This window comes from Lonchura striata, chromosome 5 (genome assembly GCF_050655825.1).
Source record: "Lonchura striata isolate lonStrDom1 chromosome 5, ASM5065582v1, whole genome shotgun sequence".
Taxonomy (NCBI): Eukaryota; Metazoa; Chordata; class Aves; order Passeriformes; family Estrildidae; genus Lonchura; species Lonchura striata.
In genome coordinates, this window is record NC_140707.1 from 71,435,885 (window position 1) to 71,453,847 (window position 17,963).

The 17,963-nt window shown below is 49.9% G+C and overlaps 1 protein-coding gene across 4 annotated transcripts in view; it reads left to right on the top strand.

Annotated features, from left to right (window-relative positions):
* The window catches only part of FERMT2 (FERM domain containing kindlin 2), a 50,119-nt gene extending 44,439 nt beyond the window's left edge, over window positions 1–5,680 (top strand). For 2 of the 4 annotated variants that reach the window (XM_021538434.4, XM_021538437.4), the window contains 4 exons: window positions 2,236–2,256; window positions 2,724–2,848; window positions 3,527–3,668; window positions 4,274–5,680. In XM_021538434.4, coding sequence (XP_021394109.1) covers window positions 2,236–2,256; window positions 2,724–2,848; window positions 3,527–3,668; window positions 4,274–4,447 — 462 coding nt within the window. In that variant the 3' untranslated portion in view covers window positions 4,448–5,680. The remainder of the gene's footprint in view (window positions 1–2,235; window positions 2,257–2,723; window positions 2,849–3,526; window positions 3,669–4,273) is intronic. The other 2 variants (XM_021538436.4, XM_021538438.4) reach the window with 1 other exon arrangement.
* Window positions 5,681–17,963: the final 12,283 nt, after the last annotated feature.

Genomic DNA, 17,963 nt, shown 5'->3' on the forward strand with positions numbered 1-17,963 from the left:
GATGTTTTGGATGTCCTCACTCACTGGGATGCACGTGGTTACTAAAATGAAGTGGGGCTGAAGGGTTTGGTTTGGATCCAGCACCTGGGGATGGCACCCAGCACCGGGATTCTGCCACGTGCTGTGTGCAGTGCACGGACACGGCGGGGAACCTTCAATTGGAAATGCATTTGAAATTGGTTGGTGTTCATTTTAAACACGTTCTGGGAATGGTTTGGCCCCTGCTGATAATGGTTTGGCTCCAGCTGCCCCATCTCTGCCCGGTGCTGGGGTTAAAACCCCTTCCCCTGCACAGAATCCATGGAGAAATCCCCGGGATCAGCGGAGTTGCAGTTGCTTGCAGTGCTTTATCCACACTTGGCTGTAACACGGTTTGCATATTTCTCTCTCTGCTTTTCCACTGCTTCCAAATGCCAGTCCTTGGAACATTGCTTTGGTTTTGAGTTGCTGTGATTCGTGCTTGAACTCCATCCACTCTCCATCCGATCCCTGCCTGACAGGGCTAAACTGTTCCACACTGGGAATAAATGCAGGATTCTCTCAAAGAGAATTATATGTCAGAACAGCAGCAAAAATAAGGAAAGCATTGCTCCGTGGCCTTTTGGTGACTTAAATCCTTCAGGCTGCTGGCTGGGGCTGGATATGATTTCTTCAAGCCCAGAAGAAGGCTGCAAGTCAGAGAAGCCGGAAAAATATAACTTTTTATTGGCACAGCACGATGATTTCCTGGCAGTGGAGTTATATTTTATATAGCCCTTATTATTCTCCTGAATGAGCCTTTATATCCCCTTGGATGGAGGAGAGGCTGCATAAATATACTATTTTAACATATATATATAGATATATATATTTATATATAAAAAATACTTTCTAGGTTTCCAGTAAAACAGAGGCACCTGGAAAAATATTAGCTTGGAAAACCTGCTTACTGTGCAGGTATCCTGGTTATAAAAGTAAAATCTATGGAATCGTGGGGATGGGCACGATGGGGATGATCCCAGGCAGGATGTGGCCATGGTGTGGACACCAGGGCCCTCATAGGCATCAGCTAAGCAGTGGATTTAGGATTTTCCTTGGTGGCCAGAGGCACAGCTTGGAGCAGCAGAGGATGTTTGCTGAGAGGAATGAGGGATGGAGGCTGCAGGAATGTCAGGAATTTGACCACAAGGGTCCTTCCGAGGCACAGGGTAGGAGGGGGAGGAGGAGGCTGTGCAGCCCACAGGAGCTGCTGGAATGGGAATTGACTGTGGATTTATGGAGGCTCTGGGTCCTCACCAGCCCCAAGCCCACTGGGGTGATGTTTGTCTCCACATGCAGAAGAGTAGGGCTGGTAGGTTGGGATTGGAAGCACCAAATCCTAAATGCAAATAAACAAAAACTGACTCAAAATAAAGATTTTCAGAGCTCCCAGGTGCCCTGCCAGAGTTTGGTGTGAGAGCCAGCAAGGGCAGACACATCTCTAAGAAGCACAGCTGATGTTCCCTTCATCTGCTCGTTATCCCAGGCAGCATCCCAATCATTTCTCCACATATCCCAAACAGAAGGATCTGCCAAGCTCAGAGTGAGCTCCTGAGCTTCCTCTCAAGCTTCCCCAGCCAGAGAGTGGCCTTGAGATTGTGCAGAGACGTGGGGAGTAAAATGAAGCCATGAACCCACCCCTGGCCTGGCAGATTCACCCTCCCCTTCACCCCCCAGCAGGACCACGGAATCACAGAATATCCTGAGTGGGAAGGGACCCACAGAGATCAGAGTCCAGCTCCTGGCCCTGCACAGACCCCCCAAGAATCCCACCCTGGGCATCCCTAGCAGTGCTGTCCAAAGGCTAATGGAGCTCTGGCAGCCTCAGGCCGTGCCCATTCCCTGGGGAGCCTGGGCAGTGCCAGCACCCTCTGGGGAAGAGCCTTTTCCTGAAATCCATCTCAAACCATCTCAGGACCAAAACCATCTCTCCACAATGCCAGGACCCAGCTGGGATCACTCCAGTGCTCCAGCAGGGCCAGCATGAGCGGCAAATTTCTGCTCGTTTGTCCCTGCTCACATTCCCTTTGGCTGCTTTTCCACCTAAGGAATTGTGCATGTGGTTTGTTTTGGTTTTTTTTTTTTTTTGCTTGAACTTTGGTTTGCAGTTAATTTACACTTTTTCTTTGCTTTGTTGCCATATTTCTGATTGCTTTTTTTTCTTTCTGCCTCCTTTTCTTTTTTTTTTATTTTTTCATTTCGCCTTGCCATCTTCAGCCAGGCTATGTAAGAGACTTGGTAAGTGACAGCAACAATAAAATTAAGATAAACTTAAAATAAACTTAATCTAGAACCCCTATGGTTTAGACAGCAGCGGTGAAAACACTAACAAAACCTGCACACTCCCCGTGACACTTGGGCCCTGGTAGGTTTTTATAATGGTCCCCAGTGATTGATGGGCTGAAACTGGAAACTCTACACCACAAAACTGCCTTGTTGTTCGCTCACGTCCTTAAAGCTCCCGAGAGCATGCGTGGCTCTTTGCCTCCAGACAGCTCTCATCTGTATTTGTTTTCCTGTATCTGGAGATGGGAAGCTCCACGTGGGCTCCGAGCAGTCGGAGCTGAAATAAAGCCTCAGGGGAGGAATTATTGATTATCCGCGCTCAGATCCGCGGCGGCTCCCAAGCCGCTCCCGTGCGCGTGGCAGCGGAGGTGGCACCGAGGTCCCTGTCCCCTGACCCCGCTGTGTCTCGCCGCCCGCAGATCACGGCGCGCATCCTGGAGGCTCACCAGAACGTGGCCCAGATGAGCCTCATCGAGGCCAAGATGCGCTTTATCCAAGCCTGGCAGTCGCTGCCGGAGTTCGGCATCACGCACTTCAACGCAAGGTGGGTGGCGCTGCGGGGCTGGGCTGGAGGAGTTTCCTTCGTGGATGCAGGGAGTGGGTTAAATACCCTGGAATCATCGTGGAAGGGGTTGGGTTGGGTTGCCTTGGATTGGGTTGGGTTGGATTGGATTGGTTTGGGTTGCCTTGGATTGGGTTTGGTTGGGTTGTGTTGGGTTGCATTGGGTTGGGTTGGATTGGGTTGCCTTGGATTGGGTTGCCTTGGATTGGGTTGGCTTGGGTTGTGTTGGGTTGCATTGGGTTGGGTTGGATTGGGTTGCCTTGGATTTGGTTGGCTTGGGTTGCCTTGGATTGGGTTGGGTTGGATTGGGTTGCCTTGGATTGGGTTGGATTGGATTGGGTTGAGTTGGGTTGCCTTGGATTGGGTTGGGTTGGGTTGCATTGGGTTGGATTGGATTGGGTTGAGTTGAGTTGCCTTGGATTGGGTTGGGTTGAGTTGGGTTGCCTTGAGTTGGGTTGGAAGGGACCCCAAAGATCACCTCATTCCAACCCCCTGCCATGGGCAAGGACATTCCTTGTGCGCATCCTTGGCTGCGGAAGTCACGCTGCAGCTGAAATTAAAACCACAAGCTGCTCTGATGTATAAAAACAATTTTACAAGTAAACTCAGCTGCTGGGTTTGTGTGTCTCACAGGCTTGTTCTTCTCAATCCCTCTGCCAGGTTCCAGGGTGGGAAGAAGGATGAGCTGATCGGCATCGCCTACAACCGCCTGATCCGCATGGACGCCAGCACGGGCGACGCCGTCAAGACCTGGCGCTTCAGCAACATGAAACAGTGGAATGTCAACTGGGAGATCAAAATGGTGAGATGGTGTCTGACACCCCGTGTTCTCCCCTGCTCCTGTCAGTGAGACAGGAACCACTCCTGGAGTCCTGGAATCCCAAATGGTTTGGGTTGGGAGGGACCTTAAAGACCATCTTGATCCAACCCCCGGCCATGGGCCTCCCACTATCCCAGGTGCTCCAAGCCCTGTCCAGCCTGGTCTTGGACACTTCCAGGGGTCCAGGGGCAGCCACAGCTTCTCTGGGCACCTGTGCCAGGGCCTCACCATCCTCACAGACAGGAATTCCCAGTTCCAAATATCCCATCTAACTCTGCCCTCTGGCAGTGGGAGCCATTCCCTGGGTCCTGTCCCTCCATCCTTGTCCCCAACCCCTCTCCAGCTCTCCTGGAGCCACTTCAGGCTCTGCCAGGGGCTCTGAGCTCTCCCTGGAGCTTCTCCTCTCCAGGGAAACATTCCCAGCTCGACTGCAGAGCAGAGGAGCTCCATCTACACCTACATTGGCACCACAAAATTTTGCTTAGGCGTTAGACAACGATCAGAGCACCCAGAAGAAGCAGGGAGAAGGGAAGAAGCCGTTCCCTGGGGACGGCCAGGGCGGCTCTGAGCTGGGTGTGCCCCTGCAGGTGACGGTGGAGTTCGCGGACGAGGTGCGCGTGTCGTTCATCTGCACTGAGGTGGATTGCAAGGTGGTGCACGAGTTCATCGGGGGCTACATCTTCCTGTCCACACGGGCCAAGGACCAGAACGAGAGCCTGGACGAGGAGATGTTCTACAAACTGACCAGTGGCTGGGTGTGAGCCCCGCCAGCCTCGCCCTGCAGGAACCCCCACGGCCATATTCATGTTTAACTTTCCAAAGCTGTCCTTTGAGATAATGCTGCTTAATAAAGTAAGCTTGAAATGTATCTTTTTTTTTTTTAACAATTGGATTTTTGTTTTTGTTTTTGTTTTTTTTTTTATTATTATTATTATTTTGTTTGGTTTTGGTTTTGTTTTTGTTTTTGTTTTTTTTTTTTTTTTGCATTACCAGACCAGTTAATCTGTGTGCACTAATGAGCACTTCTGTTAATTTGCTATAACCAGACCGTGTCTGGGCAGGGTGACAGTGACCCAAAGATCCAGACTCCGATGGACAGATCAGGAGAAAGATTTAACTGACTTAAAAAAGCCAATTTTTGAAGAGAACTCTAAGCCATCTTCTTGTAAAGCCATCCAGGGCTAACCTATATGAAGTCTATTTATCATGTTTAATGCATGAGTGTTTTATTACTTTTTTTTTTGTGTTTTTATTCTGTACATTTGACCTGTTTTAAGTCGTCCATCTCTCCTCTCACACTACACCAGGACTCTGAAGGTGCCTGACATGACTTTGAGGATAGTTTTGTGTGGCCTCGAAGATGGTCTTCTGTTAGTCTGTTATAGCTTGGTTTTATTTGTTTAACTTGCCTTTTGATAATCATTTATATTGTCTTTTTTTTTAGTTTTATTTGTACACCGTATTGTATTATGACACTTTTAGTATTCACCAGCATAGTCACTGTTCTGCCTCTGATATGCAAATTTTTTCATTACGATATGAAGTAAAAGGTTTATGAAGTAAAGGTTTTTGTGTAACTAATGTAAAAAACCACAAATTTTATAAAGTTGTACAGTTTTTGTAACTAGTCTCACAAGCCAGCTAGGATATTGCATAGATCAGCAGTAACTGTAGGATGTCTGGAAGGGGTACGGGGACAAACCAAGGAATAAAAATCCCACAAAAACCACAATTTTAGTCCAGTAAATTTTCATCTAAGTTAAAGGGGATTCCAGAGCTGTGCCACAACACCCTCAGCAGCTGATCCCTGGGGCCAGGACTGCCAGGTTCATTAAGCCATTCCCATATTAATGCTAACGAGGAAGGATCCTGTGCCCACCTAATGCCAAGGAATATCCAGTGTTGCGTTCCCATAGTCCGTGGTGTCAAGACTATGTTCAAATACATTTTATTTTAAATAAAAGTCAAATCTTCTATTTAACATTCAGCTGCCACTCCTGGTTTTTGGGGTCTACTTGTGCTATGGAAAAGCCATAAACAACTCCATAGGATGGAGCCATCCCATGCCAGCCTTGGGCTCCCTCCTGCTGCCTTATCCCAAGTTTGCTGAAACAAATGCCACTAAAATGCAACAAAAAGTTCGAAAATTCTCAAATGGTTTTGGGTTGGAAAAGACCTTAAAGCTCAGCTTGTTTCAGCTCCTGCCAAGGGCAGGGACACCTCCCACTATCCCAAGGTGCTCCAATCCCTGTCCAACCTGGCCTTGGACACTCCAGGGATCCAGGGGCAGCCACAGCTTCTCTGGGCACCTGTACCAGCCCCTCCCCACCCTCCCAGCCAGGAATTCCTTCCCAATCTCGCATCCATCCCTGCCCTCTGGCAGTGGGAAGCCATTCCCTGTGTCCTGTTACTCCAGGCCCTTGTCCAAGTCCCTCTCCAGCTCTCCTGGAGTCCCCATTAGGTCCCCTGTAGATCCCACTCCCTGGCCAGGCAGTGGGAAGCAGCCCAGGGATTCAGGGAATCGCAGGATCTAAGCTGAACTCACTACTACACCATGTCCCAAACTGCCACATCCACAAAGCTTTTACATCCTTCCAGTGGCTCCACTGCTACCCTGGGCAGCCTGTTCCAGTGCCTGACCATCCATTCCACCAAGGAATTTCCCCTCATATCCCCCAGTATTTCCCCTGTAGCCAATCTAAGCCTCCCCTGGCATGAATCCGTTTCCCCATGTCCACACTGCTCCTTTCACACCACGTGCCCCAGGACTGGCTGCACCCTTGCTCCATAAACTCCAGGATAAGGAAGGGGTGGCCTGGTGGGGCTGGGCAATTCCTCCCACTCCAACAGCAGCACCCAGGACATGCCAGGGATGCTCCCAGTCCTGCCCCACACCCCCAGGCTCCTTCTTTGGGATGCAGCAAGTCTGGGCAGCTCTGAGGCACGCGAGCGGAGGGCGGCGAGCACGCTCCCGGCAGGCAGCGCCAGGAGCTCACCTGTGGCAGGCACATTCTTCTCTCCCTCAGAATTTTTTCATAGAGGAACACGGAGTAAAGAAAGAAAACTATTTCTATTTCTGCTCCTTGTTTTTCCCATGTGGAATGTGCTTGGAGAATTGTTTACCTGAGGTGATTGCTTGGTTGGATTCTGGTGAGGATTGTTTGAGCCTGATGGCCAATCCAACCCACCTGGGGATGGGCTCTGGAGAGAGTCAGATATGGTAGTTAGAAAAGTAGGTTTGTAGTTTTAGTATCTCATTTAAATAGTATGTTAATGTATTTTAGCATAGTTATAATAAATCATTCAGCCTTCTGGAGTCAGACATCAGTATTTCTTCCCACCGGGTTCACCTGCATTGACAATACTCAGCAGCAACGCTGGAACAGCTCCAAAGCTGGGTGTGTGATGGGCATGGCTCCCTGGAAAACATTCACCTCCTATTGCCCAGCCTGAGGTTGGGCAGGATGGGGAGCTGAAAAGATCGAGTGCCTGTCCGTCTGTCTGTCCCCAGGCACTGCTGCAGGGCTCGGCCTGGATGGAGCTGGGGGAGGTGATGAGGCAGGAAACGCTGAGCAGAAAGAGGAGCTGGGGAAGGGCCATGGGAAGGCAGAGGCTGCTGTCAACCACTATTGTAAATGCAGGTGAATTTAGAGGGAACAAATGGTGTCTGACTCCAGTTCAGAAGGCTGGATGATTTCTTTATTATAACTATGCCATAATACATTAATATACAATTTAAAGGAGATACTGAAACTACAAACCTACTTTTTCTAACTACTTTATCTAACAACTCGTGACCCTCTCGCCAGAGCCCAGACCCAGGTGGATCAAATTGACCATCAGGCTCAAACAATCCTCACCAGAATCCAACCAAGCAATCACCCCAGGAAAACAATTCTCCAAACACATTCCACATGGGAAAAACAAGGTGCAGAAATAGAAATTGTTTTCTCTTTCTTTCCTCCGTGTTCCTCTACGAAAAAATTCTGAGAGAGAGAAGAATGTGCTCGTGGCAAACCACAGCCCTTCCCCACATGGCCCCCAAGGGTGGGAGCTGGAGAAGCCGGGTGGGAAACAGTGCTGGAGCTTCACAGGGGTCACAGGGGGTTCGAGGTGATCCAAAGGAGTTTTCCAAGAGTTTTCTGCTGGGTTTTCCAGGATCTTTCCTAGATGAAAACTTCCCTTCTCCTTGGATGAAAAGATACAAGTGGTAATGAGATGTTGGAGCAGGGTAAAAAATGCCGTGGTTCTCCTAAAATCTCGAGAAACACCAGATAAAACACGGCACTGATGGGAGTGGCCAAATGCTGAGGATGGACAGGGGTGAGGAGGAAGCGTGAGGAGCACACTGGAAAAGAGATGAAGGAGGGAAATGATGAGAGCTGGAGCCCACGGGAAGGATGATCCTACTCAGGGACAGGCAGCAGAGAGGACAAGGAGGTTTGTGGTTGTTTGCTCCATGATCCTGAGCCAAAGGAAAACCAGGATGTGGTGGGCACAGAGGGTTTAGAGGGTTTCCAGTGATGTGGGAATCACAGGCCAGGTGGGTTTGGGGTGTCTGGGCATCAAACCCAGCAGCAGAGGATGAGGAGGGTCTTGGCAAGACAAGGCACAGCCAGTCCCAGTTCCTGCAGCTCCAGCACTGGAAGAAGACACGGAGATTTCTTTTGCTGACATAGGGAAATGTGGCTGTGGTTGTTTCTTTTGAGTAATCACAGGAGTAATCCAAATTAAAACCCAAACCAAAACCCAGGAGAAGCCAGCCCGTGGGTGTCCCCATCCCCCGGGATGACTCAGCCTCAGGGAGGAAAAGCTGTGACTGTCTGGCATCCACAAACCCGTGGCTGTGCTCGGGAAAGAGGAATTATTTCCAACTTCCAGTGGTAAGCACATGATGGGGAGGGAGATTCAAAGCCAACAGGGATGCCCCAATCTCCATTTAACAAAAAAAGTGGCAGAGATGCCTGAAAATGGGACAACTCCAGCTCTCCAACAGCAGCAGGGCCAGGGGGATGATGCTCCTCCCTTGCTGACCCCGCTCCAGGACCTTGAGGAGGGGAAAAGGAAAAAATAAATCACTTTTTGGCAAGGTTCTGATGCAAACCGGCTGCCAGGCTGAACCTGCACCTCTCCGAATGCAGCAGGGGACTGGGATGCCTGTGTGAGCCAGGCATGGCCTGGGGGGTCGGCTGGGATTCCTACAGCGTTTTAAGCCCCAAGTAATTTAATACCTTGCAGATGGGCGAGTCCCGGAGCGCGTTTGGAGCGGGATCGGCGGAGTTTTGGATGCGGGAGAGGTTTGCAGACGCACAGATATTTTTTAAAAACAGCAATAAAAGAAATATCTCCCCAGCAGGGCTGTCCCCTGCAGCAGGGAGGGGGTGAGAGGTGGGTATGGAGACATCCTGCTGACAGGAATTGATGGAAAAGGAACATTCGGGGAAGTTGCTGGTTTGTGGGGAGGACAATCACTGTCCATCCTTGGAAATTTTCAAAGTTACATGGATGGGGCTTGGAATAACCTGGATAATGGAAGGTGTCCCAGCAAGGGGTTGGAAGGAGATGCTGTTTAAGGTAATTTCCAGCCCAAACCATTCCATGACTGCGTTCCCAAGCTCTCCAAAAGGAGCTGGGTTATTCCCTCCACCCCGGACACGCGGGTTTCCAAAAGCCCTCCCGTTCCTCCCGCCCTGGGATGGCCGCCCCAGGGGCTTTCCTGTGGTGGGCAGGGGCTGAAAAAAAGCTCCTTCAATTATTCTGTAGTAAACCCAAGGCGGATGAGTCACTGCACACTGGAGATTTTCCAGCCGTCAGGCCGGGAAGGGGCTCCTGGGTGGCCAAGCAGCACTGCCCTGGCTGGGAGCAAGGACATCTCCCAAATTCCCGGCGCTCACACCAAGGGGGAATGCGAGAGCTTTACCCGACCTTGCCCTGCTTTGTCCCACCTCTCCAAGCCCCTCGTGGGGTTGAGCATCCCAGGGCTGGGATCAGCAGCACCCGCCCCACAGAGGGACCCTCTGGGGGTGCTCAGGACCAGCAGGGATTTTCCTGGAATTGATCAGGGATGCAGGAAAGCCAGACCTGGTGTCGCCAGAGCCAGGATCCAGCGCAGAGCTGGAACCACACACGGATGTGGATGTGCCTGGCTCTGTCTGGCCTCATTTCCCAGGTGTATTATCGCTCATCTCCGATGCAGGAAGGGATGGTGAGGATCCAAAGCTCTCCGGAGTGACAGCATCAGGAGTGCTTTAATGGGTCTAATTAAATCCGGGCGGATCAGTGACGGCACTCCAAACCTTTCTGGAGACCAGTGGGGGTTTTATTTGTTTGCTTTCAGTCTCACAAGAGCCCCGCGTGCTTTGATTTGCAGCCCTGAGGCACTAAACAGATAAAAGATCCGTAAATATCTGCTGGATGTTATAGATCTGAAACAAATAAAGTGCCCCCCCTGCTCCCAGCTCTTCCCGTAAGCACCAGTGCGGTGCTTACCCTGCTCCCGTTTCCATCGGCATCCCAGCCTTCCCTTTGAAATCCCCTGCATCCCTCCAGCTGTTCCACATATTTCAGGCTTCAGTCTCCCCCCAGAAACTGCTCCTTTGGTTTCCCTTAAGCTCTCCCGTCTGGTTTTCATAACTCCAGCATGCAAACGGGGACTTTTCCCAGGCCGAAGGTCTGCAATCCCTCGGGATGCAAACCTGGATCCTCCCCTGCTGATGGGCTGTGGGGGGAGAGGATGGGAAACTCCAGTTTAAGAAAGACTTGAAATCCCAGCATGCCAAATTCGTCCCAGAAAAGCTGCCAGGGAGCTCACATCAGTGTGATCAGCATTTGATCTGATCAGAGGAAGAGGTTGTGGAGCTGCATTTCAGTTTTTCTTTTTTTAGCTTGACACAGGAGCAGCAAAATATTTCCCAAATTCCCAAGTGGCTCAGAAAGGCCAATCCCATATTTCACAGTGGCTCAAATAGGCAGGAACCTGTCAGATACTGAAATCATTCAGAAAAGTTTCCCTTTGATCCCCAGCTAGGACAAAGAGCTGGTAACAGAGCTCCCCTGTGCTGTCAGCTCTTGGTGAAGCTGCAGATTCCCAGCTGGTGGGAAGCCTCTGCTTGGAAAACTCCCACTCCTCCTCCCCTGAGAATGCAGCAGTTTGAGCAAATAAAGCATTTGCTCTGGGTTTTATTTTTGGCTTTTGGTCAACAGCTGGTCTGTCCCTAATGAGTGAGCTGGGCTTTGATTTCCTGCCTGGAGAAGGGGGTGAGAAATGGGAGAGGATCTGGGTTAGAAATTTGACTCACACCAGTGATCCCAGCTGGGATTTACTCCCATTAGTCCTTTGTCTGGGGACATGTCCCAAAGAGAAGCCCTGGAACAGCTCAGGAACAAGCATTAGGGGCCACAGGGGAACTGCAGGGTGCCCAGAGAAAGAGAAGCTCCCTGATCCCAGGCTGTCCAAGGAAAGGCACTGCACTGTCCTCCACATTGGGCTCAGGGAATGGGATGACAGTGGCTCTGCTGTTCCCCGTCTGCAATTCCTTAATCTTCATCACAGAACCCCAGAATGGTTTGAGTTCAAAGTGGCCTTAAATCCCATCTTATTCCATGGGCAGGGCCACCTTCCACTATCCCAGCTTGCTCAGAGCTCCATCTGACCTGGCAACAAAAACTTCCAGGGATGGGGGAGCCACAGTTTCTCTGGGAAACCTGTGCCAGGGCCTCACCACCCTCACAGGCAGGAATTTCTTCCCAATATCCCATCTAAACTTACCCTCTTTTCCACATCTTCTTTTGTTTCAGAGCATTTGAGCTCTCCTCCCACCAGTGGCAGATGGGATGCTGGTCCCAGTGGAATGAGCCCATGTAATTCCTGCCCACCCAGGGGCAGGGATGGCCAGACCTCACATGGGAAAAAGCAGGTTCCTGGTATCCATAATGGCTCTCAGCAGATTTAGGCAGGAGGGCAAAGAGCTGCTGTGACACTGAGGAAAGAGTTTTGTGAGTTTTGCTTTTCCCCTGATGAGGTAGTGAGGGTGAGGAGAATTCTTGGGAATGGCAAACCTGGAGAGAATCCTGTCCAACCTTCCAGAGGGACAGGGCTACTCCGAGGCCACCTCCAGCCCCCATCCATGCTGTGTCCCACTCTGGGTGGCCCTCTGGAGGGACCACATCTGATTCACATCATCTCCCAGCTGAAAACCCTGTGCCAGACCCTTTCAAGGATGCAGCCTTACAGCTTGGGGCTCCCTGGAACTCGGGAAGAGCTGCAGGGTCCTGTGGGCAGCTGCTTTATCTCCTGAATGTTTTTCCTCTTCCCATAAACTGGAGGAGAGGGTGGGAATGTGTCTGAGACAGGGAAATTATGGTAAGGAGAGAGAGGGATGTAAATCTTGCAAAGCACAGAAGTGACAGATCTGGAAGAGAACTGGAGTGAGAGCAGGGAATGTTGCTGGTGGGGGAATGTGGAGATGAAGAGCCAGGATGCCACAGCAAGGGTGGATGTGCCCCTGGCACAGGGAAGAGCCTGGCCCCAGCTGCTCCCCCACATTGTCCCAGATGTCCACAGGGCCTGGAAATGAGAGCACCTGGAACCTTCAAGTCTCCAGTTGTCCTTCAAGCCCTCTGTGACCAAGTCAATCCAAATGATGACATTCATTAGGCAGAGTTCCAAACCAGCCCTGTAGGATTTCCTGCCTCTCCTTCCTCCCCTACAACTGTGCCACAAGGTAAGAGAAAGGGGGAAAAGCTCATAAAGCAGAATTAAGGCAAGATGCTGCATAGAGCATCCCTGATTAATAATTTTCCCTTCATTTTGAGGAAACCCCATCCTCTCCTGGTCCACACACCCCAAAGCAGAGCTCACCCTTCCCATCCCAAGCATGCAACACCTGTAAGCTCTCCGAGGTACGCTGGGCTTCATTAAATTCAGGCCACTAAATTCCAGGGAAACACCCAGGCAGAGGCAGGGATCTCTCACTGGCTGCACGGCTGCAGGAGCAGCTCCAGACACGGAAGAGGCTGAAATCTGATGTGTAATAACTCCACCTAGAGGGAAAAGGGACTGGGAGAGAAAGGCCACTTGTGAGCACAGCAGGACGGAGCACGTTCCCGATCCTGGCACAGAGGAGGGATCGCTGCCTGGCCACAGGGAAGGCCACTGGGACAACAGTGGCATGATCACAGAATTGTGGCTTCACGGAATGGTTTGCATTGGAAGGACTCCCAAGCCCATCCAGTGCCACCCCTGCCATGGCAGGGACACCTCCCACTGTCCCAGGCTGCTCCAAGCCCTGTCCAACCTGGCCTGGGACACTTCCAGGGATCCAGAGGCAGCCACAGCTGCTCTGGGCACCCTGTGCCAGAGCCTCCCCACCCTCCCAGGGATAAATTTCTTCCTAATCTCTAATTTAAACCTCCCCTCGTTCAGTTTAAATTCTCTGTCCCTTGGGTGTGTCTGAAAGCATCAATTCCCAGTGAGCCCATGGCTGGCTCAGATCCCAAAGCCACCTGTCCCTTTCCACCCCCAGGAACAGCTGCCCCTCACTGGTCTCACAGAATATTCTTCAAGTCCTTCACTTGGGACACTTAAATATATCTCTTAAATATATCCCCAATACCCATGGAAGAGGAAGGCAAGGGCTGTATTTCCTTTGGAGAAGCTTCAATCCTGAATTTAAAGGAGCTTTGGGGAACACAGCACTCCTTAAATGTCCCACTGATGGGACATCAGGTGACAGTGTGTCTGCAGACACAGTCACAGGGCAAATGCCATCTTGGTGCCACCTTGGTGGAAAGGGAAAAGGCAAAAGCTGCTCTTTACTCACTAATCCAGCCTATGGAACCCCCAGTGTGCTCATTTTGTACAGGAAGATCTGTCATCCCGAGTGCCTGATGAGAAAATATACTTTTGCCCCAAATCTCCAGAGTCACCTGCAATGTGCACACCCCTGGACCTGCAGCACCTTGGGATCAGGAGCACCGTTTGGGCTTCGTCTCCCATTTCTCACCTCGAGGCCAAATTTGTGCTGGATCCAACCCCAACTCCATTTTTTGGGATGAGCTGATACTATTTTACTTCCCATAAAACAGCCACATCCAAAGGAGGGTGAGACCCATAATTAAGTTTCTTGTTGGAGCTTTTTTTTTTGTTGTATTTTTAAAGCCTTGACTTGGACTCTGAGCCAGGATATTGGAGCATTAATAAGGGGAGATGTTGTCAGTTTTAGGTAGGGATTTTCTCCATGAAAAAGAAGTGGGTTTGGGTCATGGGCAGAAAAGCTGGGAAAACCTGAAGACACCAAACACTGCCAGCCCCCATGGATGGCAGGCTGGGGCTGCAGCACCCCTGTGGCTCTGAAGATTTTCTGGGCAGTTAAATTACATTTGGCTGCTTGGTTAAAGATGGGATAATTATTTCCAGCGAGGCAGACACGGTCCAGACGCACTTCTCTTGCCATAAGTACACTAACACTATCCCAAAGCCCAAGGAAATGCCATTTCCCAGGCCCAGGAGGCCATCTGGATGGCAGCAGAGCTTTGCCAGGTTTCCTCTTGACTTTATTAAGCTGGAGCAGATATTTAGTATCTCATTATGTGACTGCAGGAAACACTTGGGGATACACAGCAGCATCTTTCTCCCCAGGAGATAAACTGGATCCTCTACAAAATCCAGGTGCCTGGAGCTGGTTTGTGCAGCTCTTCAGACATTTCCACCCCTCAGGATTTGTTTGTGGCTGCACACAGCGCTGTCTGTGAGAGGTTAAAAGAACTAAAGAGGCTGATCCCTGGGTATTCCAAGCCCTGAGCATGTTCCCAAAACAGAATGTAAACACTTTTATTGTGGCAAGGATTCCTCTGTTCTTCCTGCCTTGTGTCATGTAGCCGAAGGAAAAGGAGAGCACGTTTTCCCTCCTCATAAAGCAGGGTGTGTTCAGGCTCTGACACTGACATCAAACAAGTGCATGGCTCCCTTCCCATCTTTCTGACTGTCCTGAAGTCATGGATTTGCAATTTCCCTGCTGACAAATCCAGAGTAGCCAAATGAGATTTTTGCTGGAATTTTGGGGCTTTTTTTCCCCACTGCAACAGGAAATGCCACACAGTGGAACTGGCAGAGAGGAGATGTGGAAATGAGGAAATGGTGGAAACGTGTTATTTCAACTTTCTCCTTGGTCTTTGGCAGCCAAATCCTGGCCTTGGAGATACCAGGGAGCTTTGGACCCTTGTTGGCCTTGGAAAGAATTACAGAATATCCTGAGCTGGAAGGGACCTCAGGGATCAACTCCCTGAAAGGTGGCTGTGGCCAGGTGGGGTTGGGCTCTTTCTCCTGGCAGCACTGACAAAAGCAAAGGACACAGCCTCAAGCTGTACCAAGGGAAATTTAGGTTGGATATTAGGAAAAAGTTTTTTACGGAAGGAGTGATAAAGTTCTGGAATGTTCTGCCCGGGGAGGTGGTGGAGTCACCATCCCTGGGTGTGTTTAACAAAGCCTGGACGTTTCACTGGGTGCCAGGGTTGAGTTGAGGTGTTGGGGCTGGGTTGGACTCGATGATCTGGAAGGTCTCCTCCAGCCTCGTGATTCTGTGAATTCTGAGTTCTGTGAATTCTGTGAATTCTGTGGATCAGAGTCCAACTCCTGGCCCTGCACAGACACCCCAACAATCCCACCCTGTGCCTGGAAGCATTGTCCAAACACTCCTGGAGCTCTGACAGCCTCGGGGCTGTGCCCATTCCCTGGGGAGGCTGGTTAGTGCCAGCCCTTCTGCATAAAGAATTCTTCCCTAATATCCAACCTAAACCTCCCCTGGCACAGCTCCAGCCTTTCCCTGGGCCCTGTCCCTGTTCAGCAAAGAGGGAGCAAAGCCCATTTCATGTGTGGACTCAGCAAAAGTGGCTGATCCCTGATGCAGTTTTTCCCATCCTGGGAACACCAATCAATGTAATTGAGCTGTTGGAATGAGTCCAAGATGATCAGAGGGATGGAGCAGCTCTCCTGCAAGGAAAGTCTGGGAGAACTGGGATTGTTCAGCCTGGAAGAGACTTCAGGGTGACTTTATTGCAGCCTCCAGTGCCTGAAGGGAGCCTACAAAAAGCATGGAGAAAGACTATTTACAAGGGTCTGGAATGACAAGGAAGGTTTTCCCATGCAGATCATTCCCCTGCTCTGGTTTAGACTCTTGCTGCTACAAAATCCACGTGCAAAAAGATTTGTCAGCACCTGTAGTGGAGAACAGGACAGCACTGGTCTCCAGGACTGACAAACTCAGCCTTGCTGGGGCAGAGCAAGAGTTTTGACCAAAATAAAGGATTTTTTCCTCATTTTTAAACATTCCACTGCCACACAGGAGCGCTGGAGGTCGGAGGCTGAGATACACACACAGAGAACACTGCTCAGCTGCTAAATCCCACAGGCCAGAGGCACCTTCTGGCTCAGGATGTCCCTCCACAGCATTGCTGGAAACTGGGAGGATGCACCTGGAGCAGAATTGCCCAAAAATCACTGCAGATCCAGGACCTCTGCTCTGAGCCTCAGTGGAGAAAGCTGGGCTGACCCCATGTGGTCATGGCCTTGTTATGGCATGGTTTTGGTTTTAGAAAGCATCGACTCTCCACTCTCGCTCACACAAAGTGTAAAATCTACCTCAAATCCATGCAATCTTTCCATCCAGGAAAAGGCACTGTGGTGGGAGTTAAGCTAAACCTCTGTGTGTCACTTTTCACACCATGGAAATGTCTCCACACTCCCAGTGTTCGACCAGGCAAAGCAGCAGAATAAAATATTCATCTTTAGCATGGATGGGACATTCCCACTCCTCTGAACTCCTCAAAACAAACAATAAGGGATAGGAGGGGAAATTCACACCAGTTTGTGCCTTTCCCTCACAATAAAAGGTTAAATATTGCAGTGGTTCATCTGGCTGCAATCTGGGAGCTTCGCCCCCAGATTTTGGGTGTGCCTGGACCGAGGAAGGTCGGTGTGTGTCATCTGGTCATTCTGGGCCTGAAGAAGTCAAAAAATAAGGAATGTTGATTGTTTCCATGGTCACAGAATGATTCATTCTGATGGTAAAATAACAGAGGAGACACATGGAAAATGAGAATCATGTCTCAGAAGTGTTTAGTGCAATTATTGCGTGCAGGCTACGTGCATGCCCTGACCTCAGCTATCCGTAAAACTGTCTCTTGAGATAATCCCAAAGTTGGGTTTTTTTGGATTGAAAAGGAATTGAAACCCTTACTCGTGAAGTCTGTCAGCCTTGGAGGCCGAACAAGGCTCGTCCCAGCACAGGTTTTGTCCAAACAGAGCAATGGAGCCTCCAAAAAGAAAAAAATCCCAGAGATAAAAATTATCAAAGTGAGAGCCTGGAGGGACAGGATAATGGCTTTAAATTGGAAGAGGGGGGGTTTATATGGGAAATTAGGGAGGAATTTTTCCCTGTGAGGGTGATGAAGCACAGGGTGCCCAGAGAAGCTGTGGCTGCCCCTGGATCACTGAAGTGTCCAAAGCCAGGCTGGGCTTGGAGCAACCTGGGATAATGGAAGGTGTGGAGCTGGAACAAAATCATCTTTAAAGGTCCTTTCCCACCCAAGCCAGTCTGGAATTCCACGATTCTAAGATTCCAAACCCATCAAACAGCTCATCCTGGGCATCCCTGAGGGGGTGCAAGGGATGAGTGTATGTGTTGTGCGTCGCTGCCCTCACCCTTGAAATGTGGAGGAAAATCAAAACCTCACAATTCTAATAAAGATTTGTAGGGAACAGTATGTTTATATAATAATAATAACGGTATGTTATTTACAGCGCTGTGGACGTATGTGGGGACTAATTGCTTTTTAATGGACATGTGCACTTTTGAGAATGTCTGATCTTTTTTTATTACTCTGATTAATTTCTAGATGCATAGAATTTGACAATAGGTTTATGCATATTCATTTTGTTGATTTTACGTTACAGCTAGTTACACTTGTACTCAGTTTTTTCCAGAAAGTATAGAAAGAATTCTTGGGTCACTCTGCTCTGTTTGTTTTGAGGCCTGAGGAGTTTTTCTTATTTTTTCTTTAGCTGGGACAACTTTGCTAGCGCTGCAGTTACTAGACTAAACATATTTTCCTTATGTTAGCAAGTTCAAAGCGGTACATTTCACTTAAATCTAAATGGATTTCTGTTAAATTTTCACTCTGCTTCACCGTTCCACACACAGAGTCCAGTGGGACTCCTGTGAGGGTGAAAAGGCGTCATCTGTGAGGGTCTTCAGGCGGCGGGAAGAGCGCCGATCCCGC